The 16,581-nt window shown below is 40.3% G+C and overlaps 1 protein-coding gene across 1 annotated transcript in view; it reads left to right on the top strand.

Annotated features, from left to right (window-relative positions):
- LOC118612451 (mucin-16-like) overlaps positions 1–16,581 on the top strand; it is a 46,038-nt gene that overhangs the window by 9,987 nt on the left and 19,470 nt on the right. The window contains exon 3 of the mRNA XM_036233803.1: positions 3,233–3,343. Coding sequence (XP_036089696.1) covers positions 3,233–3,343 — 111 coding nt within the window. The remainder of the gene's footprint in view (positions 1–3,232; positions 3,344–16,581) is intronic.

Raw genomic sequence — 16,581 nt, forward strand, 5'->3', positions numbered from 1 at the left:
TATATCAAGTATATATAAAACCAGTACCTTTGGATTTAAGATCAGTAGTACTTCAGTTACTGTTGAAGACAAAGGGGCTTATACTGGTTTTGGAAAGATTAGAAAAACATTGGCATATAGAAACATAGAAGTAGAAGTAATACCAACTTTGCATATTTCCACAGATTATTATGAGCATTCAAGTGCTGAAGCAGTGACAAGTGTGTTCCTATTTACTTTATAGCCTGGCCACTCTGCTATGTGCTTCACCAGTGCCTCAGAAGGAACACCCATCTCCTCTACACTTGCTATATCTCTGTCGGAGGATCTAAATATTCATAGCTTTATCATGGAAGTAGAGACCCAGAAAGTTGTCTTTTTACCTAAAACTCCATTTGAATTTTTATCTCCTACTAGAATTAGTTGGGGTGGCTATAGAGCTCCCACTTCAGGTGTCACAAACAAAAGGCAGTGGGGGAGAAGCTCACTTCCAGTAATAGACTAGAAGAGAGTTCCAGCACTAAGAACAGTGCCCAGGCACCAGAGTCTGGCACAGCAGCCCCAGGGACTGTCACAGACACAGCTGCCAACTTACATGTTACCAGTTTGCCCAAGGCCAGTTCTACAAGAAAGACATATTCTTCTTTAGCAATAATCACTACATTGGGTTCTACTCAACATTCTACAACTTTCACTGGAACCGGTCTGGATACCCCATCATCTCCTTATTTAGCTAGAGTCACTGAGTTCAGCACAAGTGTGCAAACTTTGAGTTCAGTGGACACAACTACATCTTATCTCATCGCAACTTCTTCAGATGATCAACACTTGATAATCTCATTCCTTGAGAATTCAGGTATAAGTCAGTCTCCCCAAAGCCCTAAACTAACAACATTCCATGTTTCCCTTGCTTCTTATTAGAAGCAAAGCACATAGACTGACATAAATGACCGCTTTCCCACTTCTCTTTCTGGCCCTGCCGCTACCTTGAATTTGATGACTAGAGAATATTCGTCATCAGCAAATATCACTAGTTCAATAACTCAGAGAAACATGAGTTCCCAGGAACCCATGTTGGAGCTTAAAACCAGTCTATCCATCTCAATATAGGAATCCTCTGCAGGGTTTAGGATAGAAGGGGTCAAGCATCCTTGGATGGTCAGTAGCACAAGAGTGACTGTCATGGGAACAACAGTTCTTACCAGCATGGAAGCCAATGGAGTTCTCTCTCACTTCTTACCATGTCAAGGCATTAGTCTCCAGTAGCAATGACCCCTGATAAATTAACTCTAACTCTGAGTACAAGTTCCAAGAGATATAGCCTAAAGGGACTTACACGATGGATGACAGCTTCTCCAATTTCCAGGAGTGATACACAAACAGCCTCCATAGCATTAATGTCCACTGAGATGAGAGAAGTCTCCACCAACTCACTGGGGCCCATAAATAGAATCACTCAGCTGATCTAGTGAAAACCACATCTCTAGTGGATGTGAACACAGAAACTGGAAACAGTTCATCTTTAACTTGGATCAGCACCTTCATGGAGAACACTGGCTGATTCTGAGACTGTTACAGATGCCACATGTGCAGAGGGAATTTATCCTTTCACAGATGCAGGGGCATCCACTGTGTAGGCAACAAGTTCTGGAGCTGAACCACATTCTGCCTCTATCCACTCAGAACCACATGAAGTCATATCACCAGTGTTTACTGCTTTAACCATGAAGGCCATTAGCACTGAATCTTCAACCTCTGTTTTTCCTAACTCGGCAAGAACTGAGGCAGAGTCTGTTTCCCCACAGACTTGTGGACTGAGGGACACTTCTCAGGATTCCAGCAGAGACACAATCACTATTTTTTTCCCCCAAGCGTCTACTGCTGCTATGACTGAAGTCACCAGGACTGAGTTCATGTCCCCTGACAGAATATCTAGCTCAGATTTTACTCAGTCAGTGGGTGACACTGATATTCCCATAGGAACCAAGATCAATCATTTTACATTTCCTCCCATGGCAGATTCTTCGTACATGACCTTCACCACAGCAAGCCTATCTAGGGCTACAACAAAAAGTACTCTCACTTTGGATACCACAACCACAGCCTCCCAGGAAGAGAAACCCTCTCTTGACACTCAGGGATTTCCACTCTCAGAGAAGACCACTCTTAGGAGCAGAGGTCCAGAGGCCCAGTCACAGACAAGACCTTCCTTTGAAGAAGAGACCAAATCCCTCTCTCTGTTGGTGCCTGTCCTAAGCCCAACCCTATCTTCTTCTACTTCCTCCAAAGGAGAGAGAGGCAGTGTCCATAATTCTCTGCCAGCCTCAGGACTGATACCATTCATATCATCCACAAACTTTTAATCCCAGAAATCCAGCTTCACCAGACACTGGCACCACAGAAAATTCTTTCTGGTACCTGAGCACTGCTGCCAAAGAGGATAGGATCCCTGAGATGGATATCATGTCAGTGGCCAGGCCACCATGGCCACCACATATGGCATAACTGAGATGACAGCCACCAAAGAGAGCACCCTATATGTAGAGCTCAGCTTAGTTCCAGCTTCTGATAACTCCATACCATTTATAAGTAAGAACCCAGTTCCTGACTTCCTTTGCTTTGGGGTCCTGAGGTTTGGTAGATACAACTGAATGAGGAGAAGAGAATATTCCTTCTGAGGCTCCGCTTTCTGTTTTTACATATCTAGTAGGATCAATCTACTTTCTCTGTGTAACTAGTGACACTTCCAGCATCCTTGAGCCCGAATTCAGTTCCTTTGGTCAGAACCTATCTTTCTCCTTCCCAGATATGAAGTAAGCATGATGATAATTATAAAATAATGTTAAAATGATGGAGTAATCAAAACACATTATTTGCATATATTAAATAATATGACATAGTAATTCATGATATTATCATGATTTTACTTAACAGAGAGTTCAAATATGGGAGAGAAAAATTAACCAATGGTGAATTTATATATTATAAGTGATAGAGACAGAATATTACCAAATGTTTTTGCTTGAGACCAATAAATTTAGCGGTCCTACCATCAACAAGAAACTCTTCAAAAATTACAGTCCAGGCCATCCTATAGATTTGATTTCATGCCAACAAGAGAATTATTCCCTGCAAGGTGTCTTCTCAGATATAGATGAGGACATTGCTGATCCAATGTCTAGTAAGAGTATTTCTCATGATGTACAGCTTGAGGGAATGCTAGCAAGACTTTTTTTTATTTCTTTTCCTTCAGGGCCTGAGAAGTCTGTGGTGACAGCCAACATGGAGCTGAGTGAGGGGCTACATGAAGGTATCACATGGTCAGTGGGTGACCTCATGTCTCTGGTGACTTCTACTGGTCTGGGTATGTATGATCATCTTCTGTGTACACTACACTTGAATCTTCTCCTGGTCTCTGGAGTTAAATAATTGATTGCCCAAATACCAGGTTCTGGTGGATAATTATAACTTTCTGCTGTTGTACCCAGAGGCTAATGATAATAATTTTTAGGGAAATTTATTGATTTCTAATATGAAGGGCTTCTACTTAGTATTTTATATGCTCAAGAGCCAATCACTTAAGTCTTAGGGACAGACATACATCTCTATAAATCAGCTGACCAATTATAAAAGTTTTTCCTAAATCAAACATCCCCATTAAGGTCAGGGATTGCCATGAGAGGAAAAGGCAAACCTGAGATGTCATAGGTTTATTTGATGGGACAATTCATTGCTGAGATGATTACAATATAAGGTGAAAACTTACCATCTATTGTTATGGCTTTTAATACATGGCCTACAATTGAGAGGGGATGTTTACTTGAGGTGCTTAGGTTGATGAGTACAGCTGTCTTGATTCCTGAAAGCAATAATTTGGTATGTCCTTCTATGCTATAGGTGAAATGATTCTATCCTTTCTAGATGAGAGAGGTGAAAGAATATGAAAATATACAGGAAGTAAGGTGCCTGGATCTACCTCTTTCCCTAATTTGTTAAAACTAAGCCACAGAGCTACTTTTTATTAGACTTACAGTTCTGACGTTTGGGGGAGAAAGGCAGATGTCAGACTAAAATATATTGATTAAACCTTGGATCCAAGGAGGAAAAATGTTGCAAAAGAAGGGGAGTTTCCCCCTGTTCCTGGGCAGAATCTTTATTCTCCACTAAGACATGAGATGTGGTACAGAAGTCCACATGGAGACCACACTGATATAGAAACTTATGGTGCCACATTGAGCTCTGTAAGCTAGTGATAGTCCAAGCTCAAAAACCACCATTAGATACAGGAATGAATAATATGATTCCTGTCATCTAGAGGAGCAGACTGGGCAGAAGGTGGATCCAACTGATTTGTAAGAAAGGAGAATCAAAACCAGAAGAAACCTCCTTTTCACCTTCTTGTAAACTTTTTAACCCAAGAGCTGTTTCAGTCACAGGTCTGCCCACAAGAAGTCCAGAAACATCTGAAGATGTTATAAACCCAAGCTCTTAGGAGCCCAGCAGCAGCCACGAGACCAAGGCTACTGTGAAAAGTTCTCTTAAAGAAACTCTAACAGAGGCTGCCCCCATGGAGACCACAGTGGAACTGGCCATCCTTCAGTCCATGGTTACAGGGAGTGGCAGCACCAGACTCACTCACCTTCCCACAGGAACCATGGTGCCATCAGTATCCTCTATGGAAATGGTGGTAGCTACAAGTAGGATCTCATACTTTCCATATCCAGCTGAGGCTTGGGTCAGTACATACTCCAGGACACCAGAAGGGACCATCCAGTCAGGAACAATGTCCTCTCTCCTCTCAGAGTCAACTTCTACAGAACCTGCAGGGAATGTTCAGCAAGTCAGCCCAGTTCTGACTCCTAAGACAACTGAAATAGACTTGTCCACATGGTTTTGCTCTACTGAGGGAACCACAATAGACACACATGTCCTTTTGAGCACATCTTCCACTGGCCTTCAAGGCACTGCAATAAGCTTAGTTACAATCCCCAGGGGAACCACAAGCTCAGTAATAGATAAATCTGAACTTAGAACCGTGACCTCGGCCAGCCCACAGTTATTTATTCTACTGCCCTGAGTAAAAAGACAGTGACAACTAAACAGCAGACGCATGGGCCTCAGGTCAAAGGATACATCTGGAAGGGACCTGACACTGAGTGCCTCTTCTGTGGACACAGGCACAACTATTACCACCCCTAGAGCCCGTAGTACTCCAACAGAACTTTGGACTTTTGATAGATCAGATGGCTCAGGCACTATCAGCCTCGTCAGTGTGGCAAGAGAGAAAACTGGTTTCTCTGGATCTGCTGCCTCCCATTTAATGGGTCCTAAGTCTGAGTCTATCTCAGGATTGGAGACTACTGACACTACATCCCCACCCAGGGCCTTCTCTATGATGTCATCTCCCACAGCACTAACAAGCAAGGGTAAGATCCTCACTCTGGAGGTCACCACCTCCAGCCCCAGGGGAACAAGGTTAGTTTCAATTATAATGCCTAGCCCAGAAAGAAAGGTTTGGACCACAGATGGCACCCAAACAATGGAGATGCATTTGTGGACTGTCACAGACACATATGCCCACTTACATGTTACTGGTTTGCCTGAAGTCATTTCTACAAGGGGGATACATTCTTCCTCAGCATTGGCCACTGAAGCAGGCTCCAGCCACCATTCTTCAGCTTCCACTGGAACCAGTCTGGCCATCCTACTCTCCTCATACTCAGATGAAATCACTGAGGTCAGTACAAGACTGGAAACTTTAAGTCCAGGGGACACAGTTTTATCTGCTCCCAATGCAAACTTTTTTGATGACCAGGGTTTGAGCACTTCCCTGAGATTTCAGGTACAAACTTGTCTCCTCAAAGCCCTGAAATAACTGTACCCCTCATTTCCATTATTTTTTTCTGAGAAACCAAGCACACAGACTGACATAAATTGCTCCCTTCTCCCTTTTATGCCTGATATGTCAACCTTAGACTTGGCTGCTAGATCTGTGTCTTTGACATCTGTAACAGATTCAACTCACAAGATCCCAAGAACTCACCTTGGGGTTCAGTGATAGCTTATCCATTTTACTGCTTCCATCCCCTACAGGGGCCCTGAAAAGTAGGGTCTCATTGCCTCAAATGGTCAGTAGTACCCAAGTGTTGGTCACAGGAAATCTTGTACTCACCAGCAGAGAGCCAGAGCAGAGTTCTGTGTTGTCTCTCACAATGACTTTCACAACTTCAAGACAGAAGTCCACAGTAAGGGTTACTCTTCCTGGAGAAACCACATCCACAGTGGGAACTGTAACCTTCAATTTAGTTGCCCAGGGACCGAGTCTAAAGGCTCCTATGTCAGAGAAGAGTCAACCATTTCTAGAAATGAGGTACAGACAATCTTGACCACACTATTGACCACAGAGATGACATCAATCTCTTCCATCTTATTGGGGACCATCAATGAGTTCATTCAATTTCCTGGACCACTGAAAGCCACATATCTTGTTGGCACAAACATGGAAACTGGAACCACTATGCCTCCAATTCTGATCAATAGTTCACATGATAGATCGGCCACATCCAAGATCACCAGAGACAGAGATAAATCTTTCAACAGATACAGCAGTGGCTACTCATCGTGATATCTATTTTGGCTCTGGGCCACCTTACTCTGCCCCCACACACTCAGAGTCACACAAGACCTTTTCTCCAATGGTTACAGCTTCCACCGTGGGTAACACCAACATGTATCCATCGTTATTCATTTATCCTGCATCTACCAGAACTTGGGAAGAAGCTGCTACCCCTCAAATCTCTGGACTGAGGAAGACCAGCAATTCTCAGGATGCCAGCTCAGCCTTGGACAGAAACATTATTTTTTCTCAAGTGGCCAGTGCTGCTACTAATTAGGTCATTACTGATGAGTTCACTTCTTCTGATAGAATATCTAGCCCAGGCTTTACTACATCTCAGTATCTCCAAAGAAACCAACACCAATTCTTTTACCTCTTCTCGCATGACAGAAACTTCACACATTACCTTGACCACATCAACAGGTCCAGCTAGGGCCACAGTTTGGGGTGCACTTACTCTGGATAAAATAACCACAGCTTCTTGGAAAGGGACAGCTATGGCTTTGATTCACAGTTTTCTATTCTCAGAGATGATTATTCCTGTGAGAAGAGGTCCAGAGACTCTGTCATGAAGAAGCCCTTCCTCTGAAGCAAAAACCAGATTTCTGTCTCCCCCAGTGCTTTTCCCCAGTTTAATTCCAACTTCCTCCAGTTCCTCTGAAGCAAGGGAACCCAAAGTTTTCTCTTCACATCTTTTTGCCTCAAGACCGACACTATCTACATCATCCACAAACATTCAATCCAAGAAAATTACAGATTTCTCAGGCACTAATCCCCCAGGAGATTTGTTCTGGCCCCTGAGCAATACCACAGAAGAGGACAGGACCCCTGAGATGACCTCTGTGAATATCACTGCATTAATGGCCAGAAATGAACAACACAATGCTACCAAATCTGGCAAAGCTAAGGCTACAGTCACCAAGGAGATCTTCCCTGGTATAGAGTCCAGACCTATTTCAGTCCCTGGGAATTTCACCCCATTTACAAGTAATACCTAAATATTCCTGAATTCCTTTGCATTGGGGTTCTGAGCTTTAGTAGATATTACTGAATGGGAGAAGAGAGGATTGTGATCAGGAATCTGCTTTCTCATTCTATTTTTCCTATTAGGGTCCTTCTATATTTTTTTTCTTAGAATCTGGTGGTACTTCTGATAGCAGAGAGCCTGCATTCAGTACATTTCGGTCAGAATCTACATTTCTCCATTTAAGATATGAATGTGCAAGATAATAATTAAAAGGGCATGTTAAAGGTATATAGCAATTCTTTTAAAATTAATTAATTATTTTCTTTTTAGATTTTAAAAAATTTAATTTACTGGGGTGACATTGGTTAAAATTATGTAGGTTGCAAGACTACAATTCAATAATACGTTACATGTATACTGCATTGTGTGTTCATCACAAAGTTAAATTTCTATTCGTTACCATATATTTGACCCCTATTCCCCTTATCTACCTATGCCCCTCTTCCTTTCCCTTTGGTAACTCCTAAACCGTTGTCCATGTCTATGAGTTTTTACCACTCTGTCCATCACCAAATTGTCCACTCTATTTGTGAGTCTCTTTTTGATTAGTTTGTTCTTTTTGTTCCTTAGATTCTGCATATAAGTGAAACTATATGGTATTTATCTTTCTCTATCTGACTTATTTCACTCAGTATAATAAACTTTAGGTCCATCCATGTCATTGAGAATGGTAGGATTTCATTTTTTTAATGACCAAGTAATATTCCATTGTATTTATGAACCATAATTTCTATATCCAACTGTCTGTCGATGGGCATTTAGGTTGCTTCTATATCTTGGCTATTGTTAATTGTGCTGCCATGAACATAGAGGTACATAGATCTTTATGGATTATTGTTTTGATTTTCTTTGGATAAATACCCAGAAGTGCAATTGCTGGGTCAAAAGGTATATCCAGTTTTAATTTTTTGAGAAAACTCTAGACTGTTTTCCATAGCAGCTATATCAATTTTCAATCCCACCAACAATGTATGAAGGTTGCCTTTTCTCTGCATCCTTGTCAACACTTGTTGTTTTTTGATTTATTGATGATAGAGATTCTGACAGGTGTGAGGTGATATCTCATTGTGGTTTTAATTTGCATTTCTCTGATGGTTAGCAACCTTGAGCATCTTTCATATGTTGATTAGCCATCTGTATTTCCTCTCTGGAGAAGTATCTGTTCAAATATTCTGCCCATTTTTTAATTGGATAGCTTGTTTTTGTTGTTGTTGTTGTTGAGTTGTATAAGTTCTTTATATATTTTGGATATTAACCCCTTATCAGATGTATCATTAGTGAATAGCTTCTCCCAAACAGTCAGTTGTCTGTTTTGTTGATGGTTCTCTTTGCTGCACAAAAACTTTTTAGTTTGATGAAGTCCCATTTGTTTCTTTTTTCTTTTGTTTCCCTTGCCCAAGGAGATATATCTGAAAAGAAATTCCTGTTAGTAATATTAGAGCATTTACTGCCTATGTTTTCTTGTAGAAGTTTTATGGTTTCAGGTCTTACATTTAAGTGTTACATTTATGTCTTTAATCCATTTTGAGTCTATTCTTCTTCTTCTTTTTTTAAATGTATCTGTCCAGTTTTCCCTACACCATTTATAGAAGACACTGTATTTATCCCATGATATATTCTGATGGGTTTTGTCATATAGTAAGTCTATTTTTAGTCTATTTTTTTTTCATGTATCTGTTCAGTTTTCCCAACACTATTTATTGAAGAGACTGTCTTTACCCCATGGTATATTCTGACCTGCTTTGTCAATATTAAGTGAGCATATAGGTGTAGATTTATTTCTGGGCTCTCTAATTTGTTCCATTGATCAATGTATGTTGTTTTGATTACTGTAGCCTTGTTGTATAGCTTGATATCAGGTAGTGTGATATGTCCAACTTTGTTTTTCCTTCTCAAGATTGCTGTGGCTATTTGGGGTTTTTATGGCTCCAAATAAATTTTAGGATTATTTATTCTAGCTCTCTGATAGGGATTGCGTTGAATCTATAGACTGCTTTGGGTAGTATAACCATTTTAATGATGTTGATTCTTCCTACCCGTGAACATAGTATATTCTTCCATTTATTTGTATCTTTTTCAATTTCTTTTTTCCAGTGACATAATTTTCTGAAAACAAGTCTCTTACCTCCTTGGTTAATTTGATTTCCAAGTATTTTATTGTTTTTGATGCAATTGTAAATGGGATTGTTTTCTTAATTTCTCTTTCTGAAATTTCATCATTGGTGTATAAAAATGCCACTGACTTCTGAATATTTATTTTGTAACCTGCTACTTTACTGAATTCATTGATCAGTTGTAACAGTTTTTGGTGGAATCTTCAGGTTTCTCTGTATATAGTATCATGTCATCGGCAATTAATGAGAGTTTTCGTCCTTTCCAATTCAGATGTCTTTTATTTTTCTTTCTTGTCTTAGTTCTGTGGCTAAGACTTCCAATACAATGTTGAAGAGGAGTGGTGAAAGTGGGCATCCTTGTTTTGTTCCTGATCTTAAAGAAAATGCTTTTAGCTTTTCCCTGTTGATTATGATGTTAGCTGTAGGTTTGTCATATATGGCCTTTATTATGTTGAGGTATATTTCCTCTATTCCCACTTCGCTGAGGGTTTTTATCATAAATAGATGCTGGATTTTGTCTAACGTTTTTTGTGCATCTATTGATATGATGGTATATTTTTTATCTTTCGGTTTGTTAATGTTGTGTATCACATTAAATGATTTGTGGATATTGTACCAACCTTGCATCCCAGGAATAAATCCAACTTGAACATGGTGTATGATATTTTTAATGTATTGCTGAATTTGGGTTGCTGATATTTCGTTGAGGATTTTTACATAAATGTTCATAAGAGATATCAGCCTATAGTTTTCTTTTTCTGCAACGTCTTTGCCTGATTTTGAAATCAAGATAATGGTGGTCTCATAAAAGGATTTAGGGAGCCTTCACTCTTCTTGAATTTTTTGGAATAGTTTGAGAAGAATTGGTGATAATTCTTCTTTGAATGTTTGGTAAAATTCGCCTATGAAGCCATCTGGTCCAAGAGTTTTGTTTTTTGGGAGGTTTGTGATTACTGATTCTATTTCATTGGTGGTAATCAGTTAGTTCAGATTTTCTGTTTCTTCTTGACTTAGTCTTGGGGATTGTATGTTTCTAGGAATGTGTTCATTTTTTTCCAGATTGTCCAATTTGTTGGCATATAATTGCTTGTAGTATTTTCTTATGTTCCATTGTATTTCTGTGGAGTCCGTGGTTATTTTTCCTCTTCATTTCTGATTTAATTTATTTGAGTCCTCTCTCTTTTTTACTTGATGAATCTGGCTAAGGGTTTGTCAATTTTGTTTATCCTTCCAAAGAACCAGCTCTTGGTTCCATTAATCTTTTATATTGTTTTTCTAGACTCTATTTCATATATTTCCACTCTGATCTTTATTATTTCCTTTCTTCTATTCACCTTGGGCTCTGTTTGCTGTTCTTTTTCTAGTTCTGTTAATTTTAAGGTTAGATTGCTTATTCGAGTTTTTCTTGTTGCTTGAGGTAGGCCTGTATTGCTATGAATTTCTCTCTTAGGACTGCTTTCTCTGTGTCCCATAAATTTTGAGGAGTTATATTTTCATTTTCATTTGTCTCTAGGTATTTTTCTATTTCTTCTTTGATCTCATTAATAACCCATTCATTGTATAGTAGCATGTTATTTAGCATCCATGAGTTTGTGTATTTTCCAGTTTTTTCTTGTAATTGATATCTAGTTTCATACCATTGTGATCATAGGAGACAGTTGATATGATCTCAATCTTTTTAAATTTATTGAGACTTATTTTGTGTCCTAACATGAGGTCTATCCTTAAAATGTTCCATGTGCACTGGAGAAGAATGTGTATTTTGGTGCTTTGGGGTAAAATGCTCTGAAAATATCTATTAAACCATCTGTTCTAGTGTGTCTTTTAGGCGCACTGTTTCCGTGTTGATTTTTTTGTCTTGAAGAATTGTCTATTGTTGTTAATGGTGTGTTAAAGTCTCCTACTGTGAGTGTATTACTATTGATCTCTCCTTTTAAGTCAGTAATAATTGCCTTATGTATATAGGTGCTCCTATGTTGGGTGTGTATATATTTACTAGAGTTATGTCCTCTTGATTTATCAATCCCTTTATCATTATGTAATGCCCTTCTTTGTCTCTTATTATAGCCTTTGTTTTGCAGTCTATTTTATCTGATATAAATATTGCTACCCCAGCTTTTCTTTTCATTTCCGTTTTTGAGAAATATCTTTTTTCATCGCTTTACTTTCAGTCTGTGAGTGTCGTTTGATCTGAAGTGGGTCTCTTGTAGACAGCATATGCATGGATCTTGTTTTCTTATCCATTTGGCTACCCTATGTCTTTCGATCGGAGCATTTAACCCATTTACATTTAAAGTAATTACTGATAGGTACATAGTTACTGCCATTTTATTATTTATATTTTTGTTTTTGTTTTTTTACCTCTTCTCTTTTTACAGAGTCCCTTTAACATTTCTTGTAATACTGGCTTGTTGATAATGAATTCATTAAGCTTTTCTCTGTCTGGGAAGCTCTTTATCTCACCTTCCATTTTAATTGAAAGCCTTTCTGGGTAAAATATTCATAATCGTAGATTCTTCTTTTTTATAACTTTGAATATTTCTTGCCAGTCCCTTCTGGCCTGCAAAATTTCCATTGAAAAGTCAGCAGACAGTCTTATGGGGGTTCCCTTGTTGTAACTAGCTTCCTTTCTCTTCTTGCTTTGAAGATTCTCTCTTTGTCTTTGATTTTTGGCATTTTAATTAGGATGTGTCTTGGTGTAGGTCTGTTTGAATTGCTCTTGTTTGGGACTCTTTGTGCTTCCTGAACTTGTATGTCTAATTCCTTTGCCAGGTTAGGGAAGTTTTCTGTCATTACTTCTTCAAATTGAGTCTCAATCCCTTGTTCTTTCTCTTCCTCTTTGAGTACTCCTATGATTTGGATATTTTTATGCTTCATGTTGTCCCAGAGGTATTTTAAACTATCCTCATTTTATAAAATTCTTTTTTCTTTTTGTTGTGCTGTTTGGGTGTATTCTGCTACCTTGTCTTCCAATTCGCTGATTTGATCTTCTGCTTCGTCCAATCTACTGTTGAATCCTTCTAGTGTATTCTTTATTTCAGTTATTGTATGCCTTATTTCTGTCTGGTTCTTTTTTATGATTTCTATGTCCTTTTTAATGCTTACTGTCTCTCTGTTGAGGTTCTCATTGTGCTCATCCATTTTTCTCCTAAGTTTGTTGAGCACCCTTATTACCATTATTTTGAACTCTGTCTCTGGTAGGTCACTTGCCTCCATTTCATTTAGCTTATTTTCTGGAGTTTTCTCTTGCTGTTTCATTTGTGGCATCTTTCCTTCCTTCCTTCCTTCCTTCCTTCCTTCCTTCCTTCCTTCCTTCCTTCCTTCTCTCTCTCTCTTTCTCTTTCTTTCTTTTTTTCCTTCTTTCTTTCTTTTTCATTTTATTAGCATCTCTGTGTTCATTTCTATGTGTCAGGAATATATATATTTTTGTCTCTCTGCCTTGGCCTGATAGCCTAATGTGGAAGGTGTTCTGTGTGGCCTAGTGGTGCACTCTCCCTGATCCCTTCTGCCAGGGGCTCTGGACATGATCTTTGTGTGGGTCGTGCATGATCTGTTGTTGCCAAGCCTTTATTGTTGTTAGTAGATCAGTGAGTGGGATTAACATTCAGGCTGACTAATTGTGGGAATTGGCTACACCCAGAGGGTAAGAGTTATTGTGTGGGGGCTGTTGAGTGGAATTTTTCCTATCAGGCTTGTGTACTGTTGCAACTACTTTTTTTGTGTATCACTAATGGGACTAGTCAGGAGTTCCTCCGTTGTGGTCTGGTGCCAGCCTCCAGATGTGTTGGTTTTGTGGCCCCTTGGAAGGGGCTCCCCAATCGGTTGCTGCATTTGATTGTTCAGGGCTACTCAATGAGAACTATAAAGTGATCCACAGATGGTTGTTGCCTCTGCTGGATCTATAGGTATGTGAAAGAGACAATGCTGTAGGCAGCAGTCAGTTATCCTCCATCACTGACTTATGGCAGTTTAGCAGAGAGACCAGTGCACCTCAAGGCCTGACACTGCCTGTCAGTTGCCTGTAAGTCTCTGAAACTAGATAAGCCTCTGGGTAATCTATACGTGTTGGGTGACTCAGGGACCCTGGGAGTCTCCTGGGTCTATTGAGTAAATTTCCTCCTGCTACTGCAGTGTCAGTTTACATGCCACAGCTTTCTCTGTGGCTCCCTGTACATATTTCCACTTCTAGCGATGTCAGCTGTTGCCCACCCTGGGCCTAAATGCACTACCCCAGGGCAGGGGCAGCTGCCTATCAATGTGCAACAGACACTTTGTGTATTGAATGGAGCAGGAGCTTAGGGAGTCGAGGGCTGTCAGGCCAATACAGACCCCTGCAATCCCCTTAAGAGATATTGCAGCTTGTACAGGCAGCAGTGGCCTGTCCACAACTGTTTTCCTCCAAATGTGCTCCTCGCACTAGCCAAGGTCTGTCGCCTGTGCTGACTGCACAAGCCCAGAGCCAAGTAGGGCACAAGAGCCTGCTTGACAATGGGCTCCAGGCACTTTGTGGCTTGGGTGAAGCAGGATTTCAGGGAAACAATCTGTCCACCAACATAGCCTCACTGCAACTTCTGTGACTGGGTGTTCCCACTTTAGACAGATTATAGTGAGACCAGCTGTAGTCTGAGGTGGTCCCACAGATGCCTGCACTCCCCGAACACAATATTGCAACTCCTGTAGGCAGCAGAAGTCTGCCCGCCAGCCGCTGATTTCTGTGCAGTGCCTGACCCGTGCTAGCCAAAGTTTGTTGCCAGTGTGGATTGGGAGTTCAGGGGAGGGGAGGGGCTGGGCTGTGGCAGTTCACTGATAATGGACCACCTGGGGCAATTTGTGGTTAGGGTGGGGAGAGGTCTCAGAGAGACAATGGCAGTCAGATCAATACAACCTCAGTCTTGCTGCAGCTTTGGTAACTGTTCATGAGTTCCTGAAGAAGTTCCAGATCACAGCAAGATCAGCTGCTGTTTGGGACTCGCCCACAGGACTCTGATATGCACCCAAATTCATGTTGGCGGCAGTGATCTGCCTGACTCTCACTCTCAGAAATGTGGCTCACAGTGCTAGCCGCCTGCTGGGAATGCTTGGCCCTGAATTGGCGCAGGGCTTGGCAGCCATCCAGCAACAGATGCCCTGGGCAATCTGCAGTTTAGATGGGGCGAGCTAATTCCCTCTGACTAGCACTTCCTAATGGCTCCGTGGGAGGGGTCTGCGTGGTCATGCTGGCCCTGTCTGTAGATTGCTCAGCAGGGGAACCGGAATAGGGCGCAATGGTGACTGCCCTTCCAGCCCTTGTTCTGGTGCCAAGTAATGCACCATGCAAGCCTCTGACCCCACTGCCTGTGCACCCAGTGAGTGTTCACAGGTCAGAAAGCCTGTGCATGGGTCCTTCAAAGGGACATCTAGGGATTCAGTCTCCTTCCGTCTCACCCAGACATCCGGAATCCCCTCTGGTTTTTACAGTCAGAGTTATTGGAATCTTCTCTTCTCTGGGCTGGGACCCTGGGCTGGGGAGCCCCCCAGTTGAGACCAGGACCCTCCTCTCCTTCAGGAGAGTCTCTGCAGTCTTGCTCTCCCTTCTGGTGATCCTCCACCACCTGCGGGTACAGGTCAAGCCTGACTTGCGACTTTTCCCATCCTACCGGCTTCAATGTGGCTCCTTCATATTATCAGATGTAGGTGTTATGATCAGCTGGACTTCAGGTGATTCTTCACGTTGATTATTTTATAATTTGGTTGTAATTTCAATGCAGATCTTGGAGGAGATGAACCTTGCTTTTACCTAGTCCGCCATCTTCCCCTAATCCTCTATTGTCTTTTTGTTTTCAATATTATTTAACTCTGCTCTAATTTTTATCATTTTATTTCTTCTGTTGACTTTGGACTTCATTTGTTGTTTTTTCTAGTTGTTTAAGATGCAATGTTTTGTTGTTTATTTGAGATTTTTCTTGTTTTTTTGGGGGGGGGGAGGTAGGCCTGTAATGATATAAACTTTTCTTTTATTACAGCTTTTGCTATGTCTCAAAAGTTTTGATATGTTGTATTTTCATTCTCATTTGTTTCTATGTATCTCCTGATTTCTCTTTCTATTTTTTTGACCCAATAATTCTTTAGTAACATGTTGTTTAATCTCCACATATTTGTGTTTTTTCCTACTTTAATTTTGCACTTGTCTCCAGTTTCAAAGCATTGTGATCAGTGAGTATGCTTGGTGTGATTTCAATGTTCTTATATTAGTTTTGTGTCCCAATATTTGGTCTATCCTTGCAAGTGTTTCATGTGCACTAGAGAATATATAATATGATGTTTTGGGATAAAAGGCTCTGTTATTATCAATTATGTCCAATTGGCCTAATGAGTCATTTAAGGTTAATATCTTCTTATTGATTTTCTTTTTAAATGATCTATCCATACCTGTCAATGAGGTATTTAGATCCTCTAGTATAATTGTGTTTTTCTTAATTTCTCTTTTTTTTTTTGTTCTGTTAGTAATTGCTTTATGTATTTTGATGCTCCCTGATTAGGAACACATCTATTGAAAAGTGTTAGGTCTTCTTACTATATTGTCCTCCCTATCATTATGAAGTGTTTATCTTTGTCTCTTGTTACCTTTTAAAAAAATTATTTATTTTAATTAGTTTCAAGTATATGATACATTGGTCGGACATCTATATAGTTTATAAAATGATCCCCCCAATTGTTTCCTCCCTCCTTTGACCCTCCACCTAGCCAATATATTAATGCTAACTGCATTCCCTATACCATGCTCCCCATCCCCGTGACCATCCATCAGTTACTAATTTGTACTTCTTTAACCCTTCTTGAAGTTTATATAATAAGATACAAGTACA

Source organism: Rousettus aegyptiacus, unplaced genomic scaffold, assembly GCF_014176215.1.
Source record: "Rousettus aegyptiacus isolate mRouAeg1 unplaced genomic scaffold, mRouAeg1.p scaffold_m13_p_16, whole genome shotgun sequence".
NCBI lineage: Eukaryota > Metazoa > Chordata > Mammalia > Chiroptera > Pteropodidae > Rousettus > Rousettus aegyptiacus.